Source organism: Magallana gigas, chromosome 7 (assembly GCF_963853765.1).
Source record: "Magallana gigas chromosome 7, xbMagGiga1.1, whole genome shotgun sequence".
In the NCBI taxonomy this organism is placed as follows: domain Eukaryota; kingdom Metazoa; phylum Mollusca; class Bivalvia; order Ostreida; family Ostreidae; genus Magallana; species Magallana gigas.
In genome coordinates, this window is record NC_088859.1 from 41,768,422 (window position 1) to 41,788,845 (window position 20,424).

At 34.1% G+C, this 20,424-nt stretch overlaps 1 protein-coding gene across 6 annotated transcripts; it reads left to right on the forward strand.

Annotated features, from left to right (window-relative positions):
- The first annotated feature begins 8,567 nt into the window (after positions 1-8,567).
- Positions 8,568-19,923, forward strand: LOC105348487 (very long chain fatty acid elongase 2). Of its 6 annotated transcripts, XM_066067111.1 has the most exons (8): positions 8,627-8,719; positions 9,037-9,097; positions 10,359-10,427; positions 11,505-11,698; positions 13,217-13,312; positions 15,656-15,827; positions 16,753-16,877; positions 17,227-19,923. In XM_066067111.1, exons 3-8 carry the CDS (start codon positions 10,364-10,366, stop codon positions 17,503-17,505), a joined length of 930 nt encoding a protein of 309 aa, XP_065923183.1. In that variant the 5' UTR covers positions 8,627-8,719; positions 9,037-9,097; positions 10,359-10,363; the 3' UTR covers positions 17,506-19,923. The 6 variants fall into 6 exon arrangements, with proteins under 6 accessions (XP_034314869.2, XP_034314873.2, XP_065923183.1 ...); XM_034458978.2 differs by lacking the exon at positions 9,037-9,097 and having other exon boundaries at positions 8,568-8,719; XM_066067109.1 differs by lacking the exons at positions 8,627-8,719; positions 9,037-9,097 and adding an exon at positions 9,146-9,168.
- The last annotated feature ends 501 nt before the right edge of the window (positions 19,924-20,424 follow it).

The following is a 20,424-nucleotide window of genomic DNA, read 5'->3' on the forward strand; positions in this document are numbered from 1 at the left end:
CCGGGGGTAGGGTCGGGCTACAATTGGGGGATCAAGTTTTACATAGGAATATATAGAGAAAATCTTTAAAAATTTTCTAATCAAAAACTATTAGGCCAGGAAAGCTCAACTTTGAGTGGAGGCATCATCAGGTAAGGTAGATTCAAGTTTGTTCAAATCATGGTCCCCGGGGGTAGGGTGGGGCCACCATGGGGGGGGATCAAGTTTTACATAGGAATATATAGAGAAAATCTTTAAAAATCTTCTTCTCAAAAACTATTTGGCCAGAAAAGCTCAAATTAAAATGGAAGCATTCTCATGTAGTGTAGATTCAAGTTTGTTCAAATCATGGTCCCCGGGGGTAGGGTTGGGCCACAATTGGGGGATCAAGTTTTACATAGGAATATATAGAGAAAGTCTTTAAAAATCTTCTTCTCAAAAACTGTTTGGCCAGTAAAGCTCAAATTAAAATGGAAGCATCCTCAGGAAGTGTAGATTCATGTTTGTTCAAATCATGGTCCCCGGGGGTAGGGTGGGGCCACAATTGGGGGATCAAGTTTTACATAGGAATATATAGAGAAAATCTTTAAAAATTTTCTAATCAAAAACTATTAGGCCAGGAAAGCTCAACTTTGAGTGGAGGCATCATCAGGTAAGGTAGATTCAAGTTTGTTCAAATCATGGTCCCCGGGGGTAGGGTGGGGCCACCATGGGGGGGGGATCAAGTTTTACATAGGAATATATAGAGAAAATCTTTAAAAATCTTCTTCTCAAAAACTATTTGGCCAGAAAAGCTCAAATTAAAATGGAAGCATTCTCATGTAGTGTAGATTCAAGTTTGTTCAAATCATGGTCCCCGGGGGTAGGGTTGGGCCACAATTGGGGGATCAAGTTTTACATAGGAATATATAGAGAAAGTCTTTAAAAATCTTCTTCTCAAAAACTGTTTGGCCAGTAAAGCTCAAATTAAAATAGAAGCATCCTCAGGAAGTGTAGATTCATGTTTGTTCAAATCATGGTCCCCGGGGGTAGGGTGGGGCCACAATTGGGGGATCAAGTTTTACATAGGAATATATAGAGAAAATCTTTAAAAATCTTCTTCTCAAAAACTATTTGGCCAGAAAAGCTCAAATTAAAATGGAAGCATCCTCAGGAAGTGTAGATTCAAGTTGTTGAAATCATGGTCCCTGGGGGTAGGGTGGGGCCACAATTGAGGGATCAAGTTTTACATAGGAATATATAGAAAAAATCTTTTAAAAAATTTCTTTTAAAAACTATTAGGCCAGAAAAGCTCAAATTAAAATAGAAGCATCCTCAGGAAGTGTTGATTCAATTTTGTTCAAATCATGGTCCCCGGGGGTAGGGTCGGGCTACAATTGGGGGATCAAGTTTTACATAGGAATATATAGAGAAAATCTTTAAAAATTTTCTAATCAAAAACTATTAGGCCAGGAAAGCTCAACTTTGAGTGGAGGCATCATCAGGTAAGGTAGATTCAAGTTTGTTCAAATCATGGTCCCCGGGGGTAGGGTGGGGCCACCATGGGGGGGGATCAAGTTTTACATAGGAATATATAGAGAAAATCTTTAAAAATCTTCTTCTCAAAAACTATTTGGCCAGAAAAGCTCAAATTAAAATGGAAGCATTCTCATGTAGTGTAGATTCAAGTTTGTTCAAATCATGGTCCCCGGGGGTAGGGTTGGGCCACAATTGGGGGATCAAGTTTTACATAGGAATATATAGAGAAAGTCTTTAAAAATCTTCTTCTCAAAAACTGTTTGGCCAGTAAAGCTCAAATTAAAATGGAAGCATCCTCAGGAAGTGTAGATTCATGTTTGTTCAAATCATGGTCCCCGGGGGTAGGGTGGGGCCACAATTGGGGGATCAAGTTTTACATAGGAATATATAGAGAAAATCTTTTTAAAAATTTCTTTTAAAAACTATTAGGCCAGAAAAGCTCAAATTAAAATAGAAGCATCCTCAGGAAGTGTGGATTCAAGTTTTTTCAAATCATGGTCCCCGGGGGTAGGGTTGGGCCACAATTGGGGGATCAAGTTTTACATAGGAATATATAGAGAAAGTCTTTAAAAATCTTCTTCTCAAAAACTGTTTGGCCAGTAAAGCTCAAATTAAAATGGAAGCATCCTCAGGAAGTGTAGATTCATGTTTGTTCAAATCATGGTCCCCGGGGGTAGGGTGGGGCCACAATTGGGGGATCAAGTTTTACATAGGAATATATAGAGAAAATCTTTTTAAAAATTTCTTTTAAAAACTATTAGGCCAGAAAAGCTCAAATTAAAATAGAAGCATCCTCAGGAAGTGTGGATTCAAGTTTTTTCAAATCATGGTCCCCGGGGGTAGGGTGGGGCCACAATTGGGGGATCAAGTTTTACATAGGAATATATAGAGAAAATCTTTAAAAATTTTCTTCTCAAAAACTATTAGGCCAGGAAAGCTCAACTTTGAGTGGAGGCATCATCAGGTAAGGTAGATTCAAGTTTGTTCAAATCATGGTCCCCGGGGGTAGGTTGGGGCCACAATTGGGGGATCAAGTTTTACATAGGAATATATAGAGAAAATCTTTAAAAATTTTCTTCTCAAAAACTATTAGGCCAGAAAAACTCAAATTAAAATGGAAGCATCCTCAGGAAGTGTTGATTCAAGTTTGTTCAAATCATGGTCCCCGGGGGTAGGTTGGGGCCACAATTGGGGGATCAAGTTTTACATAGGAATATATAGAGAAAATCTTTAAAAATTTTCTTCTCAAAAACTATTAGGCCAGAAAAACTCAAATTAAAATGGAAGCATCCTCAGGAAGTGTTGATTCAAGTTTGTTCAAATCATGGTCCCCGGGGGTAGGGTGAGGCCACAATTGGGGGATCAAGTTTTACAATCCTTAAAAATATTCTGGGAAAGTTTTCGGTCCAAAACTCAATACTTAGTGTGAAAGCACAGGTTATGAGATTAAAGGTAGATTTAAGTTTGATGAAACCATGATTCCCTAGAGAATAGTGGGGCCACGAAATGGGGAGGGGGGAGGGGTTTATAGGAATAGAGAAAAATCTTCTTACAGGTACAACAACAAAAGGGGCTTTACTAAAAGATAAGAGGTGGATAAAAATTGGCAGATTTTCTATTTTTTTTTAGCAAGATCTACTGTACTCAGTTGTCAAGATATTTTGATACTGTAATGCTAATTTGATCAGAATTAAGGCAATTGTTGCTCAGGTGAGCGATGTGGCCCCTGGGCCTCTTGTTTAATTTAATTTCCATATCAACTATGTAGTTTGAATTTCTTTTGTTCATTTACTAATATATTTAATAATATCTCGTTTATAATAGTTTTGAAATAGATGTATGCGTCGAAGCTTTCATAGAATTATACAAACCGGTAGGGGACGTGTATTGCTTATGCAATACTCTCAGAATGCTTGTTATTTTAACATTTCAAATATCATTAAAGGGGCATGGTCACGATTTTGGTCAAATTCTATTTTTATGTTTTTATTATTTACAATGGTTAAGGAAAATGCATTTCTGATGATCAAATGAAAGAACTATATATGATAAGAGTTAAATTTGGTCCCAATAATTCGCCATTTTTTAAGTGTTTCGGGTTCAATAAAATGTTGACTAATTTTTTAGGAGAGTTTATATATAAAATGTATTTTTCATCTATTTATTTGATTTATTTGCACTCACTGGCAGTATATGACATCAGAGGTGACGCCATTTCTATAATTCAATTAAAATCAGCCAAAAATTGACATGTTTCTTATCTATTTACGAATTGGAAATATAGAGCGCATGCTTGAACAAGGAAATTTTTTTTGTCACTTATTAGTCTTGGCTAGGTACATCTCTGATTAAAATATTTTATTTGTTCAAGAATACGCTCTATGTTTTCGAAAGGAAAAACTGCTTGAAAACAAGCTGTTTTACGCTTAAAATGCAAAAATGGCGGGAAAAGGTTGTCTTTACAATGTCATATTTCTAAATTGTGGGCACTTGAACCAAAATGAATATTACGTAAACACATCACATACATATCTGTACTAAGAAAACAAAGAATGATAGTAAAATGATGATGTTCATTTTAGGGAGCCATTTTAGGCCCTTATCATATATAGTCCTTTAAGGGTCATTCGTAGAGTTATAAGCAAGATACAGGGCTAATAATTCTTTGTCGTGTAAACAAGGCTCGTCCCCTGTTTTTGTTTACATAGGTTCTATATACCAATAAAAAACCCTTTTCAAGCTGATTTGTCTATCTTTTTATTCATTTTAAGCATAAATAAACAGTTCCTAATCTTAAACACATTCGTTTTATGTCTAAAACGGGAATTTTCACTTTAACATTCAAAATGAAAACAAACGCTTCGTTTACGAAGCAAAGAATTCTAAATTCTGTAACTCGCTTATAACTCAAATAATGACACTCAAATTTTGTTGGCCTATTAACAATGTCTAACTGAAGCATTGTTAACCATTTGCATTAAAATCGGAAAAATATTTTTGACCAAAATCGTGACCATGCCCCATTAAATACTCTTATATTAATTCAAAGCATTTTAGTTGGCTGGAAAAACGAATGGACGCGCTAAAAGTAACCAGTAACTTGAAACATTTGTGTCTACTTAAGATCGATTAATTTGTAACAGTAAAATATTTATTCAATACACATGCATGCAATTGCGAACTTTCAAAAAATAAAGAAAGAAATATCTCTTTAACGTTATCTTTTAAATAAAATAGTAACCATCATCTTTTACAAAAACTGCTTTTTGTAGCCAACCTGGTTGTATCTGGCTCATCATGACATATTCCTTTGTCAATGCTGGTCTTTTACCTTCGTGGTGCTGGAATTGGTCTATCGTCTATTTCTCCTGTTTTCTGGAAGATAAAACACTTCACACTTCTTGGCGTAGTAAAACGAATTGAACGCAGCCATAAAAATGGTATGAGCTGACACCCCTTAAAATGAACTGTTCCAAGGGTATATAAATCAGCTCAGCCGGCAGCGGAGTCAGACTTGCTAGGAAGCTCGAAGGCGAGAAATTGGAGAAGCCTGAGCAGCAGAAGAAAAGTATTAGGAAGGCATTAGTAAGGAAAGTAGAGGCTAAGGTGGGAGTTAGAAATAGTTTCACCAGCAGTATTGGTGTCTGGGGAATTAAGTTGGGAATCAGGACGTAGTAAATCTGCATAAGATTGAGGCACCTGGTTCCCAATATTAATAGGAACCCAGTACAGGGAAGTCTGCGGTGCAGTATACCAAGTCTTTAGAATACCCGGTAAAGTCTCTGAAAGATCATTTTAATAGAAGCAAATCATTAAAACTCAGGAAGAATGGAGGAAAATCTTATTATAATTGGATCAATCAAAATACTCAGAGTATCTTAGAAATTTTTTATATCCCTTAAAAAGAAACCTTATATTTATTGTTGTTAGAGAAACACGTTACATTTTGGTGGCAGCTTGTTAAGGAATAGAATATCAATTTGATTTGAATCAGTAGTCCTATCATTTATTTGAATTATTCGTACTTTTATTTTACATGGTGTTATTTTACCAAGTAGGTCCTGTGCTAATTTTACCAGGTATATGTTTATTAAATAGTATTAATTTGAGTCTGAGTCTTGGTATCGTGCGTTACCAAGTAAAGTTACCGAATAAAGGTTACCAAGTATACACCTTCTGTAATTAATTGAAAATAGAAAACTTGGTAACAAATTAAATCAGAATGAGTAACATAAAAGATGATTTGATAGCCGACCTCAGTGCAATAGATGCCAGAAGGGAAAAACTCAGAGAAGCGTTAGAAAAATTAAAAACAGAATACCAAGTCTTCACTAGTACCAGATTCCGGAGTAGATGTCGGCAAAAGATCTTTGACAATAGTTTTGATGAACTAGACTACAGAACGCCAAGAAATACAGGAGATAGACTTGGGCACATGAGATTTCCAGAGCCCGGTTATACATTGTACAAAGATAAACAGACCGACGGCCGAGATTTTCCAAAAGAAGAAGATAATAAATTTTGGAACATTAAGACAGCCAGTATTTACAGATACATATTTGACACCAACTTCTTCCTTAAATACTCGAAGCACTGTAACGTCAATAGCTACGTCCACTGTTACATGGTCAAGTAAACATAACCCAGTTCATGAACTTCGTAGCCCTGGTATGTCTTTGAATGACAATGATCAAAATACAATGCCCAAAGTAAATCCTTACGGAAAAACGATAATGAAACCAGCAACGTAGGATAGATCTGGGTCTTGGATAGACTATAAGGCTCAATTTGAAGCATGTATTGACATCAACTCGTGGAATTCACGCCAGAAATGCCTGTACCTAGCAGCATCGTTACATGGACAGGCTCAAACTGTTCTTGGTAACATGAGCACAGGTTCAAATGGTACCTATACAGAGTTATGTGATGCACTTGAGTCAATATTTGCGCCAGCTAATCAGACAGAACTCTATCGGGCTATGCTGCGAGGAAAACGGCAAAAAGCAAACGAATCTTTGCCAGAACTTGGTGAAAGCATTCAGCGTTTAGTGTATCTCACATACCCAACAACCCCTAGGGAAGTTACCGAGATGATAGCTTAAGATCAGTTTGTAGATGCACTCATTGATTTTGACACGCGTCTTCGTATTCAGCAGTCCCGACCAAAATCCTTAAATGATGCAGTACGTTTTGCAGTGGAAATTTTGTAGAGCAGAACGTCAAAGAAGAGGGGATGTGGGATTTGCCAGAAACACAAGCAATGACCAAGTGGCACATGAATGCTCAAACAGATCAAATTGTCAGGGAAGAGCTAAGACAATTGAGAGACGAAATACAGACTTCTCTTAAAAATTTAGAAAAGAGAATTTCTAATGTAGTTTCATTAAAAGAAGCACACGTTTCACCTATTTCCAGCAATTTTAACAGACAGCACAACTTCCCTTTTAAATGTCACTACTGTGGTAGAAAAGGCCATAAGATGAAGGACTGTTTCTTGAAAAACAGAAAGGATGAATGTAAGAGCCAAGAGTCAGACTTAAAACATTCAAATCGTCTGAAGGGAAATAAAGAATCGCAACTGCAAACTAGTACGATTGTCTCCAGTTCAATCTCAATTAAGGGTGAACAGGAAATCAAGAAATCTGGGTTGTTCATTAATGCGATGGTAAATGGTGTTCAGTGTAACTTATTGTTAGACACTGGTGCTACCCTTACCCCCTTACCATTCTATCAGATAGATTGCATGCTGAAATAGTAAAAATTTGTGAAAATGAACTTGCGTCATTTACACATGAAATTGTGAATGCTGATGGTACACCTTTGATCGTGCAGGGGAGAGGATCATTTACCATTGAACTTGGTACTCAGAAATTATGTTTTAAGGCTGTGGTAGCGGATGTAAAAGTTGATGGGATCCTTGGCTTGGACTTCTTACAAAGCAATACATGCCTTATAGATTTTTGTGGGAAAAGGATGTATATTAATGGATTAGAGCACAAACTACAACTATATGAGAGTGCGGGTTGTTGTCGTATTAGTCTCTGTAAAACCATACAAATTTCTCCCAAGAGGAAATTCAAATGTTATCTTTGTGATCAGGCTTTCAAAAAGAAGACCGTACTAGTGCGGCATATGAAGAGATTGCACCCTAGTCGAGAAATTAAAGGTAAATATAAGATGCCAGTGGAGCAACCGGAAGAGAAATCATCTCTATCAAGGAAAGTTGCTGTTGAAGAGAATTGACATGAAGACATTGGTGAACACCTGTTTGAAGAAGTGGATCTAGAAGCGGAAAAGAAAACTTCGCAAATGTTACCAGGAGTAAAGAAAAGAAAGATCTCGGCAATTGTACACAAAGATGTGCAAAACTGGGAAGATGTAGCCTGAGCAGAAGAAGAAAAGTATTAGGAAGGCAATAGTCAGGAAAGTAGATGTTAGGGTGGGAGTTAGAAATAGTTTCACCAGCAGTATTGGTGTCTGGGAAATAAGTTGGGAATCAGGACGTAGTAAATCTGCATGAGATTGAGGCACCTGGTTCCCAATATTAATAGGAACCCAGTACCGGGAAGTCTGGGGTGCAGTATACCCAGTCTTTAGAATACCCGGTAAAGTCTCTGAAAAATCATTTTGATAGAAGCAAATCATTAAAACTCAGGAAGAGTAGAGGAAAGTCTTATTATAATCGGATCAATCAAAGTACTCGGACAAAATCATATATCCCTTAAAAAGAACCCTTATATTTATTGTTGTTAGAGAAACACGTTACAGTAGAAACGATGGTTGAAAGGGGGGGGGGGTAATGGCCGGGGCTCATTTCCAATGCAAATTAGATTTAACTTCAATTGATTGATTACTAAAAATCAGATTATCCGATCGATAATAACAATATCGGTTCATTACACTGCGCAGTCAACAATTAACGCACATCTTGTGAGATGCACACGTTATTATCTAGCAGTAATCCGACAGAGAGCGAGAGCGAGGAGAGAGAGTGAGTTTGCTTTTCGCGCCACTAAGCACTCTTGCTCAATTTTGGAATTTGGTAAGGCTATATATAAATTCAATGCATATGAATGAGCCATGCATTTTTACGGTACTTTGATTGGCTGAGATAAACCATATGATATAAAACGAAAGCACGCTTGACAAGCATGTTTTTGTTAGGTTACCGGCAACAGTGAAAGGACCTGGATACACAACAACATTCTGGGTTTTTAAGCAGGTAAGTTCGTATTATAATACATTTTTTGTAGCGGACTTCTATCAACATTATTTCCTGAAATGACCCAGATTAGCGAAAGCATCCATTTTACTTCCACAAACCTGTAATTATGCACATGTCATTTACTGGCGACTGACCATGCTGACCAAGTTTCACTTTAAATTCCCTACACATGACATGATTTTACATGTACTTCTTTCTTGTAGAAATATACTTTGTTCAATTTTAGAGCTGTGCTATTGTTGATGAGATTAGGCTATTGATATTCTTGAATTATATGGGACATATATTAATATTTGTTTAATACGCATTTGTAGCACGTGAATGGCCTGACATATAGGTCACTTCCGCGATTTCAAGGTCCCCACGTGGAGATCAGTAAGGAACTTTGCTTCTTTGCTAAAGTGAAAAGTACCCGCTGTGCTGTCTTGTACACCTGTGTTTATCAGGTACATGCTAATGTAGAGGGATGTGAGCAGTATACTATTGTATCTCGTCCATCATTTTATGTCAGGAACACATATTGGGTACGGTATATATCAGTTTACCTGTGCAAGATTGGTTTATCAATGTATAGGCTAGTCTTTATATCCACTCATAGGCCACCAAAAACATCCACACAAATAGAACGTCTAAGGGCCATATGTTGTTACACGGTGAACATTTTAAGATTATGTATATATTAGGCATTTGAATTATATATTATAGGTTGATGATTCATTTATTTTCCAATAATTGATATGTAATGGGATTGGAAAAATAATGATGGACCAGACCGGGATTTGAACCAGGGCCCCCTGAATCTCTAGTCAGGTGCTCTACCAATCCCGCTATATGGTACTTGTATTATCAAAACAGTCTGACCATAACATAACTCTACCCTTATTAAAATGATCTTTGCCCTCAAAGATCACCCAATTTCCCTTCCCCTGGCAGGAGTTTACAGGTAAGACACCAAACGTAACGGGGTGAGAGATCAAATAATGGTCACCAGATCGGGATTCAAACCTGGACCACTCTATAGTCAGGTGCTCAACCAAATGAGCTTATTGGCACTGGTTTTCAAACCAGTTTTACCATCACAGTTTTATGACCATCCTACAATTATAATGTGTGAAGACTTGCTAAAGAGTATATACATGTGAATAATATATGCTGTGGTATGCAGGGAGAAAACATCATAGTTGTTGAATACTCAAAGTCAAACAATGTCGGGAAAAGGAATCATCATCAATTATATCAATCCCTGAAGCAGAGATTTTCCCCATGAAGAAACTAATGAGATTTATTAACAGGGGATGTATGTATCTTTTATCTTAAACAGCAGTAGTGTTGGCATGTTGTACGTTATAAAGAATTCTGCCCTTTGATCAATCTATTTTTCTGTGATATTTTTCATTGATTGAGACTGCAGACCTTCTTTGTTGAGGTTGGGTGTGTATTTGTATTTATTTAGACATTATTATGGGCATTAAAGGTTTGAACATGTTCAGTTTTTGAACCATCATGTGTGATTTAAGTATGGTTCTCTAATGCCAATATTTACTCTTGCCATTGAAAATGTCGTATTAACCCTATGGAGGATTTCATATTTCTGAATGTACTGAAATCAGTATCCTTTCACTTGTGTTTACTTTAGCCATCATGGAGAAAATTCCAGTTGTTAAAGATGTGTTGAGACTGTATGAAGAGGGCAAGGCCACTAGAGGTTTGTTATGAGGTTACTGACCATTCCCCATAAACATGACCAAATTTAAAATAGCCCAGATAAAGAGGATAACTTCAACAATTAAGTTTTTCAAATATTTGATACTGATAAACAGTACTTTGATAAAACAATGTCATTGATAAGAGCCAAAGGTATGGGCGTATCTACCATCATTTGTGTTAAGGTGAAGGTCATTGGCCCGTGAGACCATTACCTTTTTAAAATTTTTTTTTTTTTTTTTTTGATTTTTTTAGACATTGATTGGATATTTTTATTAATATTAACCTTATTGCGAGCTGTAAGCGTTCAGCAGCTGATTCTTTAAACTTTAGACTTTTAATCACTTAAAATTTTTTTTTAAAGGTAATGACATACTTATGCATATTTATCATATGTATAGATTTATGATATATATATATGACTTATGTAGACATACCATAAAGGGTGGATTTTCAGGTGGGGTTAATTTACCATAAATATGCACCATAAAGTATTTTTGTAAATATATTCACTGGAGAACAACCTTTTATTTTATTTTATAAAAAAAGAGAAAATATATATGCCTAGCTGTGTATTGTTTCAGCTAGGATTGAAATATCCACGTTGGCAGTATATGTACTCATACAGCATCAATACTTCGTCATTTTCATATCAAGACTAGGCTACTTAATGTGTTAATGTCCTGTTAGATATTGAAAATAAAAATTTCCACAAATAGATGGCATTTTAAGATTGTAGAAAGCAGTTCAAGTACAGTACTTAAAAGAAGGAAGTCCGTTGAAAATCTAATTTTAACTTTATTCTTTTTTTTATGAGCTGAATACTTTTTGCATAAACTGAAATAAATGTGCAAGAGTGATTTTTTTTAATGTAGTAAAATCAGGAAAATTTACCAAAAGCATGCTGATGCAATATACCTAAACTTATTAAAAAAAAATTAACTTAATTTAAAGCAATAAGTATAAAGTATCCTAAAATATTAATGGAGTTAGAGTTATATTTGAATAAGAAATAAATGTTTTGTTTGTATTAAGTGCATGTACATTGTGCATTCATTTGATATATTTATGTTCACAGATCCGAGAACAAAGGACCTGTTTTTGCTGTACGATAACCCGGTCTACGTATGGATAATAACTCTAGTGTATATTTTGTTTGTGACTCTGATCGGCCCACGGTATATGAAAAACCGTCCGGCTTTCACCTTCCCTCGATTCCTGGTGGTGTACAATAGTATATTGGTGGTATGGTCTACATACATGTTTGTCGAGGTAAGTTATTCAACATTACGTATCATTATGTCCCCAGTATACCCAGTACACTTTATAAATGGCAGGTACAGAAATTTTCCACCAAGCATAACATTTCATGAAATTGTTAACCTTTGCTCTCTCTGTGATTTAATTAAGAATTGCTTATTTGCAATCCTAGTACATGTACTTTCATTGAAAAAACGAATTTTATTTTCTTATTGCCACCAAAATAAATTAATAATACCTATTGTACTGTGATCAAGCAATAGGGTAATAGCCTGCTAGACTTTGCTTGCAGACATCATGCTTGTGTATGGCATGTAGTTTATAAGTACTGATGATTAAAGATCAAATTTAAAGTGACAAATTTGCATTCTTTTATCGGCTATCACGCCTATGAAAAAACCCAGAAATACTTTAAAAGGTGGTATGGGACGGCTCCCTATTGTGAAGTACATCCTATCAAAATAAACAAAAAAATTGAGTATAATTTTTCTTATAATTTTTCTTTTTTGAAATTTTATCTAACAGCGCAGTGGGTTTGAATGTTCACTACAGATCTGTAAGTCATGAGTTCAAATCCCGTTGGGGCTTTTATTAGTTTTCCTTTCCAAAAAATTTTAAATCTCATTTTTTGGTAATATATTGTAAAATTTGAAAATTGTAAACTGGTGAAAGTATTTTGATTTAATCATTCTTTTATCCACATTAATATTGATAGGTGTTGTACCATATGGATACCACCTCAATGCAATTCTCTACTGACGTTACATGAGCAGGTTTCATGAAATATTTATTCCTTTTGATGATCTGTCATTAAAAAAGGAATATTTTTTCCAATGCTTCACAGCATGGTTATATTTCAAACTGTTACATCTATATAAGTAGCTTTGGTATGGTACATGTATGTCTATCTGTCAATTTTAAAATTGGAAAGTGTTGAGTTATTATTGATTAATATAATTAATGAAATAAAACAGAAATTTTGTGCCCAATTATGGCAATACAATTTCAATTTCTTTATTAACCAATTAAGGGCCCTCAAGGGGCAACATGAAGACTGTTGACATACAACATCCAAAGAACATAAAACATTCAATAAACATATACAAGAGGGAAAGAGCTGGATGATTAAAAGAACTATGACAGACATGAACAATCAAATAGTATATATGTATATATATATGTATAATTATGGATGTTTCCATACATTCAATATAGTGTCTTCTATATATTTATGTTAAACACCATACATAAATATGTCAAGATACAAATGCACATACAAATTTGAAATAGTTTATCATATGATTGAAAAATAAAAAAACCAATATTTGAATAGGAAATACAAATTAAGGCAATGCCTTTTGTAAAAATGTACCAATACATGTTATAACTTTGCAACATCATGATATAAAAGATCGAGATACATGATTCCTTTTTCAAAATTGAAACTTTGAATCCATATAGATAAGCTATAATGACATTTTGTAATTATGAACTTTGTAGAACTCAAACCAAAAACGTAAATTTTTGTAGATAATAGCCAGTGCAATCCACGCTGATTATTGGAAAAATGGATTCTTATGTTGTGTGTACAATAAAGACACACCGAAGGACCCCAAAGAAGCTAGGGTATGTATGAAGGCAATTTAATATAGAGCCATATTGACATATAGATAAAGGTGAATTAAGCATCAGAAAGGTTTGTTATTTTGGTATGCAGGGTGGACTTTGTACTATGGGGTGATATTCGAATTTGGCAGAGCTTTGTAATCTGATCAATACTTTCCTAATTGGAGTAGATTTTGTCTTCTAACTTGGTTACTTTGGCTGACAAAACATATTTCTGCTGATATATACCAGTAATGTACTAGTCATTAATGGCTTTCTGCCACAAGGTTTGGACCGACCTGTTTATAAGTACAACCTATAGTCAGATATTGTTATACAAGGGACATGATCACTATGCAGTAACACTGTATGATATCATGATTTAACAGCTAGTGACTGTCTCTTACAAAAGATTGCTTTCCAACATCATCATGCTTGCTAGAGTGTTAAAAGTCTGTAACACTATAATACAGTACCTAAGAATTATTAAGCGCCTTTAAAGCTCTTTCAATACAGAATTACTAATCCCAGACTGTGTGGTGCAGGTGTTATTTGAGGGGTTGTATGACTGGTATAATCTTTTGAGAATGTCCCAGGCATGTGCACTTATGAACAATATGCACATAATTCATACAGTTTGTCAGTAGTCGTGAATGGAAAGGGGGGGGGGTGGACTTTTCATATTGATCTGATCACACAGGAGTAAAACATAGCTAGACCCTAAAAGCTAAAGGAAACATGGTTAATAGCTATGATACTTGCATTGTTTCATCATTTCACTTTTTAACTAAGTGCCTCTTACACCAATAGCAAAAAGATTTACCATATTTGCTATACTCAGCACTATTTTGAATTGAAGGCTTCACTGGCAGGTAACTGTCGTTGAATGAATGAATTTCTATCAGAAATCCGAAATTTTTTTTATTAGACCCTTCCCCCTTTTTTAAATCCTTGTTTGCCATTCAAATGTTGTAAAATCGGGTTTGTTACAGGCATTGATTTTATTATGCTTTCTAGTGTTTATCATCAAAATGCCAGAAAACAGGCGATATCTTTTGAAAGTTATCTTGGAAAAAGCATTTTCAAGGCAGTAAATAATATGCTTGTGAAAATTCAATAACTGCCACCCATTTCATTTCAATGTTATCATAGCCATTGCAAAATACATTAGCAATCGTACAACTCTTGTTGAATTTGCGAAACCAGTCTTTTTAAATATTGAACTTGAGCAAATATAAAGGGAGGCATAATCTCATTTCTTAGGGAGAGAAAAAAGGAGTGTTTGGCTGTATGAAATGATTAAAATTTGAACAATACAGTTGTTTTCTGTATTCATGACTTGTCAATAGATTGATTGTTCACGTACATTGCATGTTTGTTACTTATAATATGATTTCATGTCAAATAAGCTAGGATATTATATTTGTGAAAGAAACATTTTAAATATTTATTCTGACAGTCAAAATGGATTGTTGCATAGACCTGAGGTTCAATTAGATTTCATTTTAAATTTATTGAAATTTTACTTATTGTTTAATAGCAGACACAGTAAAACTCGTTAAGTACGAACTGATATAGTGAAATTTTGTTGGCGTTTCCTGCAGTATTCTTAACAAATCCTTGTAAAAAATTTTGGATATAATTAACTCGGTTATAATAGCAAATTTACTGATATAGCAAACTGATTTTGAGCCCCATAGAGTTGAAAAATAACAACATTTATATTGTTTATAAAGAACTGTTTTAAGTTGCTTAAAGTTAACTGCACTAATCCACATAATAGTTGAAATGAATTTATATACAGATATATTTTTCAATTTACACATCCAATTATCTTAAGTTTTCTCAAAATATATTCTCTTTATATGCCCGCCAACAAGTGGTGGCCATAAGGAAGGAAATATTTATACCTGTATAACAAATTTGTTATGATTAATGTTACAAATTCATTATTCAGATATAGTGAAGTAAATTCAATAGTCCCTATAAGTTTGTACTAACCAAGTTTTACTGTATCGAGCACATTTGTCATGTTATACAATACAGCCCTGTTCCATTACATCAATCACAGTGCTTCATATATATAAATTACATGGGATTTTTTAGGATTACTGTAGATTCCTTATTTTACACAAGTACTTCATTCCGTGATCTCTGTGCTTTGTATCAAAACGCGAGAAAATATAAAATCGCAAAAGCAGAACTTTTATTCCAATCTCTTATAATTCTCATATCTCAGAAAATTAAAGCGAGATTTTAAAATCCGCGAGATGTGCTTCTCGCATTTTTACGCGGATATTAATTCCTCGCGTTTAATTAGGAATTTACATTATATTATTTAACCTTGATATATTTTTGTTTCAGATGGCGAGGATCATACACATGTTCTTCCTCTCCAAAATAGTAGAACTGGTTGATTCTGTTTTAATGGTGCTAAGGAAGAAACAGGAGCAGATCTCCTTCCTACATGTGTACCATCACTGTTCTATAGTCAATATCTACTGGTGGGTCACCACTTATATACCAGGGGGCCAGTGTGAGTATATAAGTCTTCTAACAAGTCTCAACTTTGCTGTTATGTCTTTGTACATGTAAAAAAAAAGAAGAAAAAGTAAATCTTATGCATGTAGATAATTTGAGAGCGTATGAAATCTTGCCTTTTATATTGATTTCATTATTGGGTTTAGCAGTTGAATACTATCAAAGGAATGAAAGAATTAAAAAGATTGATTAAAACTAAATAGCAGGTGTTTTTTAACCCCATGCACCCTCACCTTTGCATTTAGTTGCAAACTCACTTGAGGGTATAAATGTCATGAATTTCAAACCCTGCATTAATTGTTTAAAAATTTCTCACCTTTCTGGTCAAAAATATATTTTCCATACCATTGCTTGGTTGCCAGAATATCCTTATTACGGTACTTTATATAGAGTTATTTTTGTCCCAATTTTTTTCTCGCTCTTCTATACTTGCAAACGGATTCCGTCATCTTTCTTATAACACAGTTATATAAAAACGTTTTAAAAGGACATGGTCCTGATTTTGGTCAAAGTCTACTTTTCTACTTTTATTTGCGATGCTTTAGGAATGTATTTTTAATGATCAAGTTAAATTTGAGAGTCAGTCTTTCAGTTTTAAGTAAGATACAGAGCTCGCAATTCTTTGTCATGTAAAGAAGGTTTGTGCCCTGTTTTCGTTTACATAGGTTCAATGTACAAGTAAAAAATCTTTTTCAAGCTGATTTTTCTATTTTCTAATTCGCTTTAAACATAAATAAGCAGTTTCTAACATTTGACACAATCATATTAGGCAAATAATTTTTGACCATTATAGTGACCATGCCCTTTGAAAATATTTGTTCTGTCTTACTTTCTCCCATGGGCAACGAGGGCGTATGGGTCAAATTAAAATGGGGGTTATATTTTCTTGTATACAGTATTTTTTTTATTTTGTTTTTCAGCCTGGTTTTGTAGCTCGCTGAATGCATTTGTACACATTATCATGTACACCTATTATGCACTAGCAGCCATCCCATCTATGAGGGGCAAATTATGGTGGAAAAAATATATTACAAGATTACAGCTGGTAAGAAACTCCTAACTTTTTATTTGCAATAAAGAAGCCCCATATTGAATGAATGTAAAGAACTCTTTATCAGGAAGTCAATGAATAGCATTACATGTATGATGAAAAATCGGTGGTTAGATATAAAAATAGATCAAAAAGGAATATTTCAAGTGCTAAAATCTGCATACTGGTATTAGTAATGAAAGATGATTTGCCCACCCCAGAATGCAATGTTTAATTTCTCAAGCTATTAATTGAACTCTTGGCTAAACTATAACACTTTTTTTAAGATTAACTTTTATTAATATACATGTCAGACTTGCAAATTGATCAGTATAACCCATATTTGATGTTATTGTCTTTTCAGACTCAGTTTGTTTTGATTTTTTTCCACACCATCCAGACAACTTTCACGGGTTGTGACTTCCCCCTATGGAGCCATGTTCTTCTTAGCAGTTACATGATTTCTATGATGGTTCTGTTTGGAAACTTTTACTTACAAACTTATATCAAAAACAAAAGGGCAGGTTATAAAAAGACTGACCTAGCTCAAAATGGGGTCAGCAAAAATGGCAGTGTTACCCATGGCAACAGTGTTAATGGCCATTCTAATGGCATCGCAAATGGACACTCGAAAAGTGATTGATGCGAGCCTTCAAAAGCAGAAGTGAACAAATGTACGATTAAGTTAAAAAGCATCATCTTGTTTTACCAGATGGTGTATTGAAACCTTTCTTAATATTATATTTGTTTGTATTTGAATGGATATAATCAATTCCATGTATGGTTAGAGATCAGTGTACAGTAGAAATCCATCTTGAACAGTTAAATTTTTTTTGAATTGCAGAGAAATGAAATATGCATATCCTTTACATATTCTCTATACCCCCACCCCCACCCATTTATGCATTTTTAGTGTGAAGAAATCAGTGATCATAAATTGTTGCTTTATGGCCACATCAGCTATTTGTGATGGACATCTTTCAATTAAATCAGTACAGTGGAGCCTCATTTATCCAGATATTAATGATCTGGATGTTTCACCTTCTGAAGACATTTGAATGGGACTCAATAATTAAATGTTATATTAAGATTCATTATTTGAATGCTCTTGGAACAAAATTGTTCTTTATAGCAATGCCTCACTGTACTTATTTTGTACATAATTTTAAAACATTTAGAAGACATTTTTTTGCATGTCAGATTATTTTTTTTACTAGATGACTGAAAGTCATAAATTATTTTTGGGTCAATGAGTACAAATGTGTGTATCTTGATTATATTGATTTTTACTAAGTGCAACTTGAACAAAACTGTTGAAGATTACATATTCTTGTTGTTACATATTTTTTTTATATCTGATGATCATTTTATCTTGGTGCAAAATGTAAAGTGTTGATTTTTTTTTGTTCATATGAGTACTGGTAGATGTTTTTTTTGTTGCTAAATGACTAGTGAGATGCAGAGAATACCTTTTAGATGAATAGGTATTCAATTACCAACTCTTTTACTTTGAAAATATTTCTAGATTTTTGGCAAGTTCTTTAGTGCCATGAGAACTAGCAGAAAGTTTTTATATTTCTGGTTTGTGAAGCCTGTCATTTTTTTTTCAACAGCTTGAATGGATGTTAGAATGAATGGTTGGACTGTTTCTTTAATATTATTTTTCGGTGTTGTGAATTTTGCTTGTTATTATCATGTTTTAATACCTGCGTCATTGAGGCAGGACGTCAAATTTCTCAAAGATGTCAAAACTATAACTGTCAAAACATGGTGCTTATATGGACAGACTCCTGGTTTTTCTTTGCCTGTATATTGATGGAATATACTTTTATATAAATAAATGTGTGCAATCAATCCTCCTGCCCGATACACCCCTCCCCCATTTTTAAACTAACTGAACATGGTTACTAACCTTTCTTTAAAGAAAAAGTCTGTAATACTGAACATACAGAAATCAATATGATACATTCAATTCAATCTATTTTGAAAAAACAGATAAAAAGTGTATTTAGTTCAAATATTTTTGATGCATCTATTATTTGAGTGTTTGAATTTGATCGAGGCATGATGTGTAATGAATGCAATATTATATATTTAGCTACAAAAATAGTAATGAGGATAACGCTCTTCTTCAAGTGATTTATTTCTATACATGTAATTTATTAATATAGCCTATTTTTGTCATTGTGTACGAGGTATATAGGTGCAATTCATTGATATATATATGTTGATAAAATGAATGTACATTTACTTGTACATTTTATAATGTACTTAACTTTAAAGAACACAACTACTTAGGCAGATACTTTAAGCTTTATCAGCCAGTTTGTAAGATTCCTCAAGTCCAAAGGACCATAGTTCTGTTTGATTTTCATGATTGTCCAGCTGCCTAATTTCAACAGAAAAAGTGACCAGAAGGAAATTGAGGATTTCTGCATTTGTTGACCTCTATGTTGATTCATAACAGCCTGGAAAGCTATAGATACTATATATGCACTGATTTATATTGGTGTTTTATACATGTAGTACTGGGTACCGGTACTTTTTTTTTTTTAAATTGAGATACCTTGATTATTTTCTAATTTTTTGTATACAATTTGTAGAAATGATATTGTACCATAGTCTACAAATCAGGTTGTCTCTTTTCTACTTTTGGGATGGATTATTATTATTATTTTTATTTTTTTGGTGTGGAGCTCCAATTTCAGCTGTGTAAATACATGTATTACATGTTGATTTTGTGTAATAATCTAAATGGATTATACATACATGTACATGTACTGGTTTTGGGGGGGGGGGAACATTCTTAGACCTGGGTTTGTTTGTCAAAATGGAAAATTTGGAACATGACCTGGTCATCTCTTGAATTGGACTATGGAACACAAACTGTTCTCTTTCGTAGACATTTTTATTGTAAGATCAAACTCATTAGGTAGAGGAATTTAAAAAAACATTTTGATTTCATTTGTATCCACCTATTCATGCTTATTTCTGTTATAGATTATATAGATGTTGACTCTTGTTTACCATTTGTAATAGGGTATTAAATTTGAAACTTACATATTAAGTGTTTATTATACTGATTAATGCTGCAGGGCTGTTTGCAGCGGTTGAGAAATTTATAATAACACTGCAGGATTTGCTGTGATAAGACTGAATGTTGCCCTAGCTAGTACACAGTAAGGCAATCAAGCCTATAATATTGCACCATCTGAATCTGACTAAACATTGATGGTCTTACATGGTGCAATATATGATTAGGTACAAAGTACATAGGTTTGGGGTAGACTGTGTGATGTACTATCCATCACTTTTACGTCAACTTGAACATCTGGGGTATCTGCGATAGGGTTAACTTGAACACCTGAGGTATCTGTGATAGGATTACAGTTGTGTATTTATTGATACCTACTTTTCATGTCTCAGATTTTATTGGTACATGAAATAGCTATTGATCCTTTATTGAAACTAAAAAACTTGAGAAACAAGATTGGAGCAAAACAAATCTTACAGTCATGCTCCGTTATGGCATTCAGTATTTTAAAGTTGGCTTTTTCTGAAA

Bases quoted from the DNA above. Each gene is read 5' to 3' on its own strand.
- LOC105348487 (XM_020062421.3), top strand. From the start codon at position 9,986: ATGAAGAAACTAATGAGATTTATTAACAGGGGAT. The intron at 11,699-13,216 runs GTAAGTTATTCA...AAATTTTTGTAG, and splicing joins CTACATACATGTTTGTCGAG to ATAATAGCCAGTGCAATCCA. The intron at 16,878-17,226 runs GTAAGAAACTCC...TTGTCTTTTCAG, and splicing joins ATATTACAAGATTACAGCTG to ACTCAGTTTGTTTTGATTTT.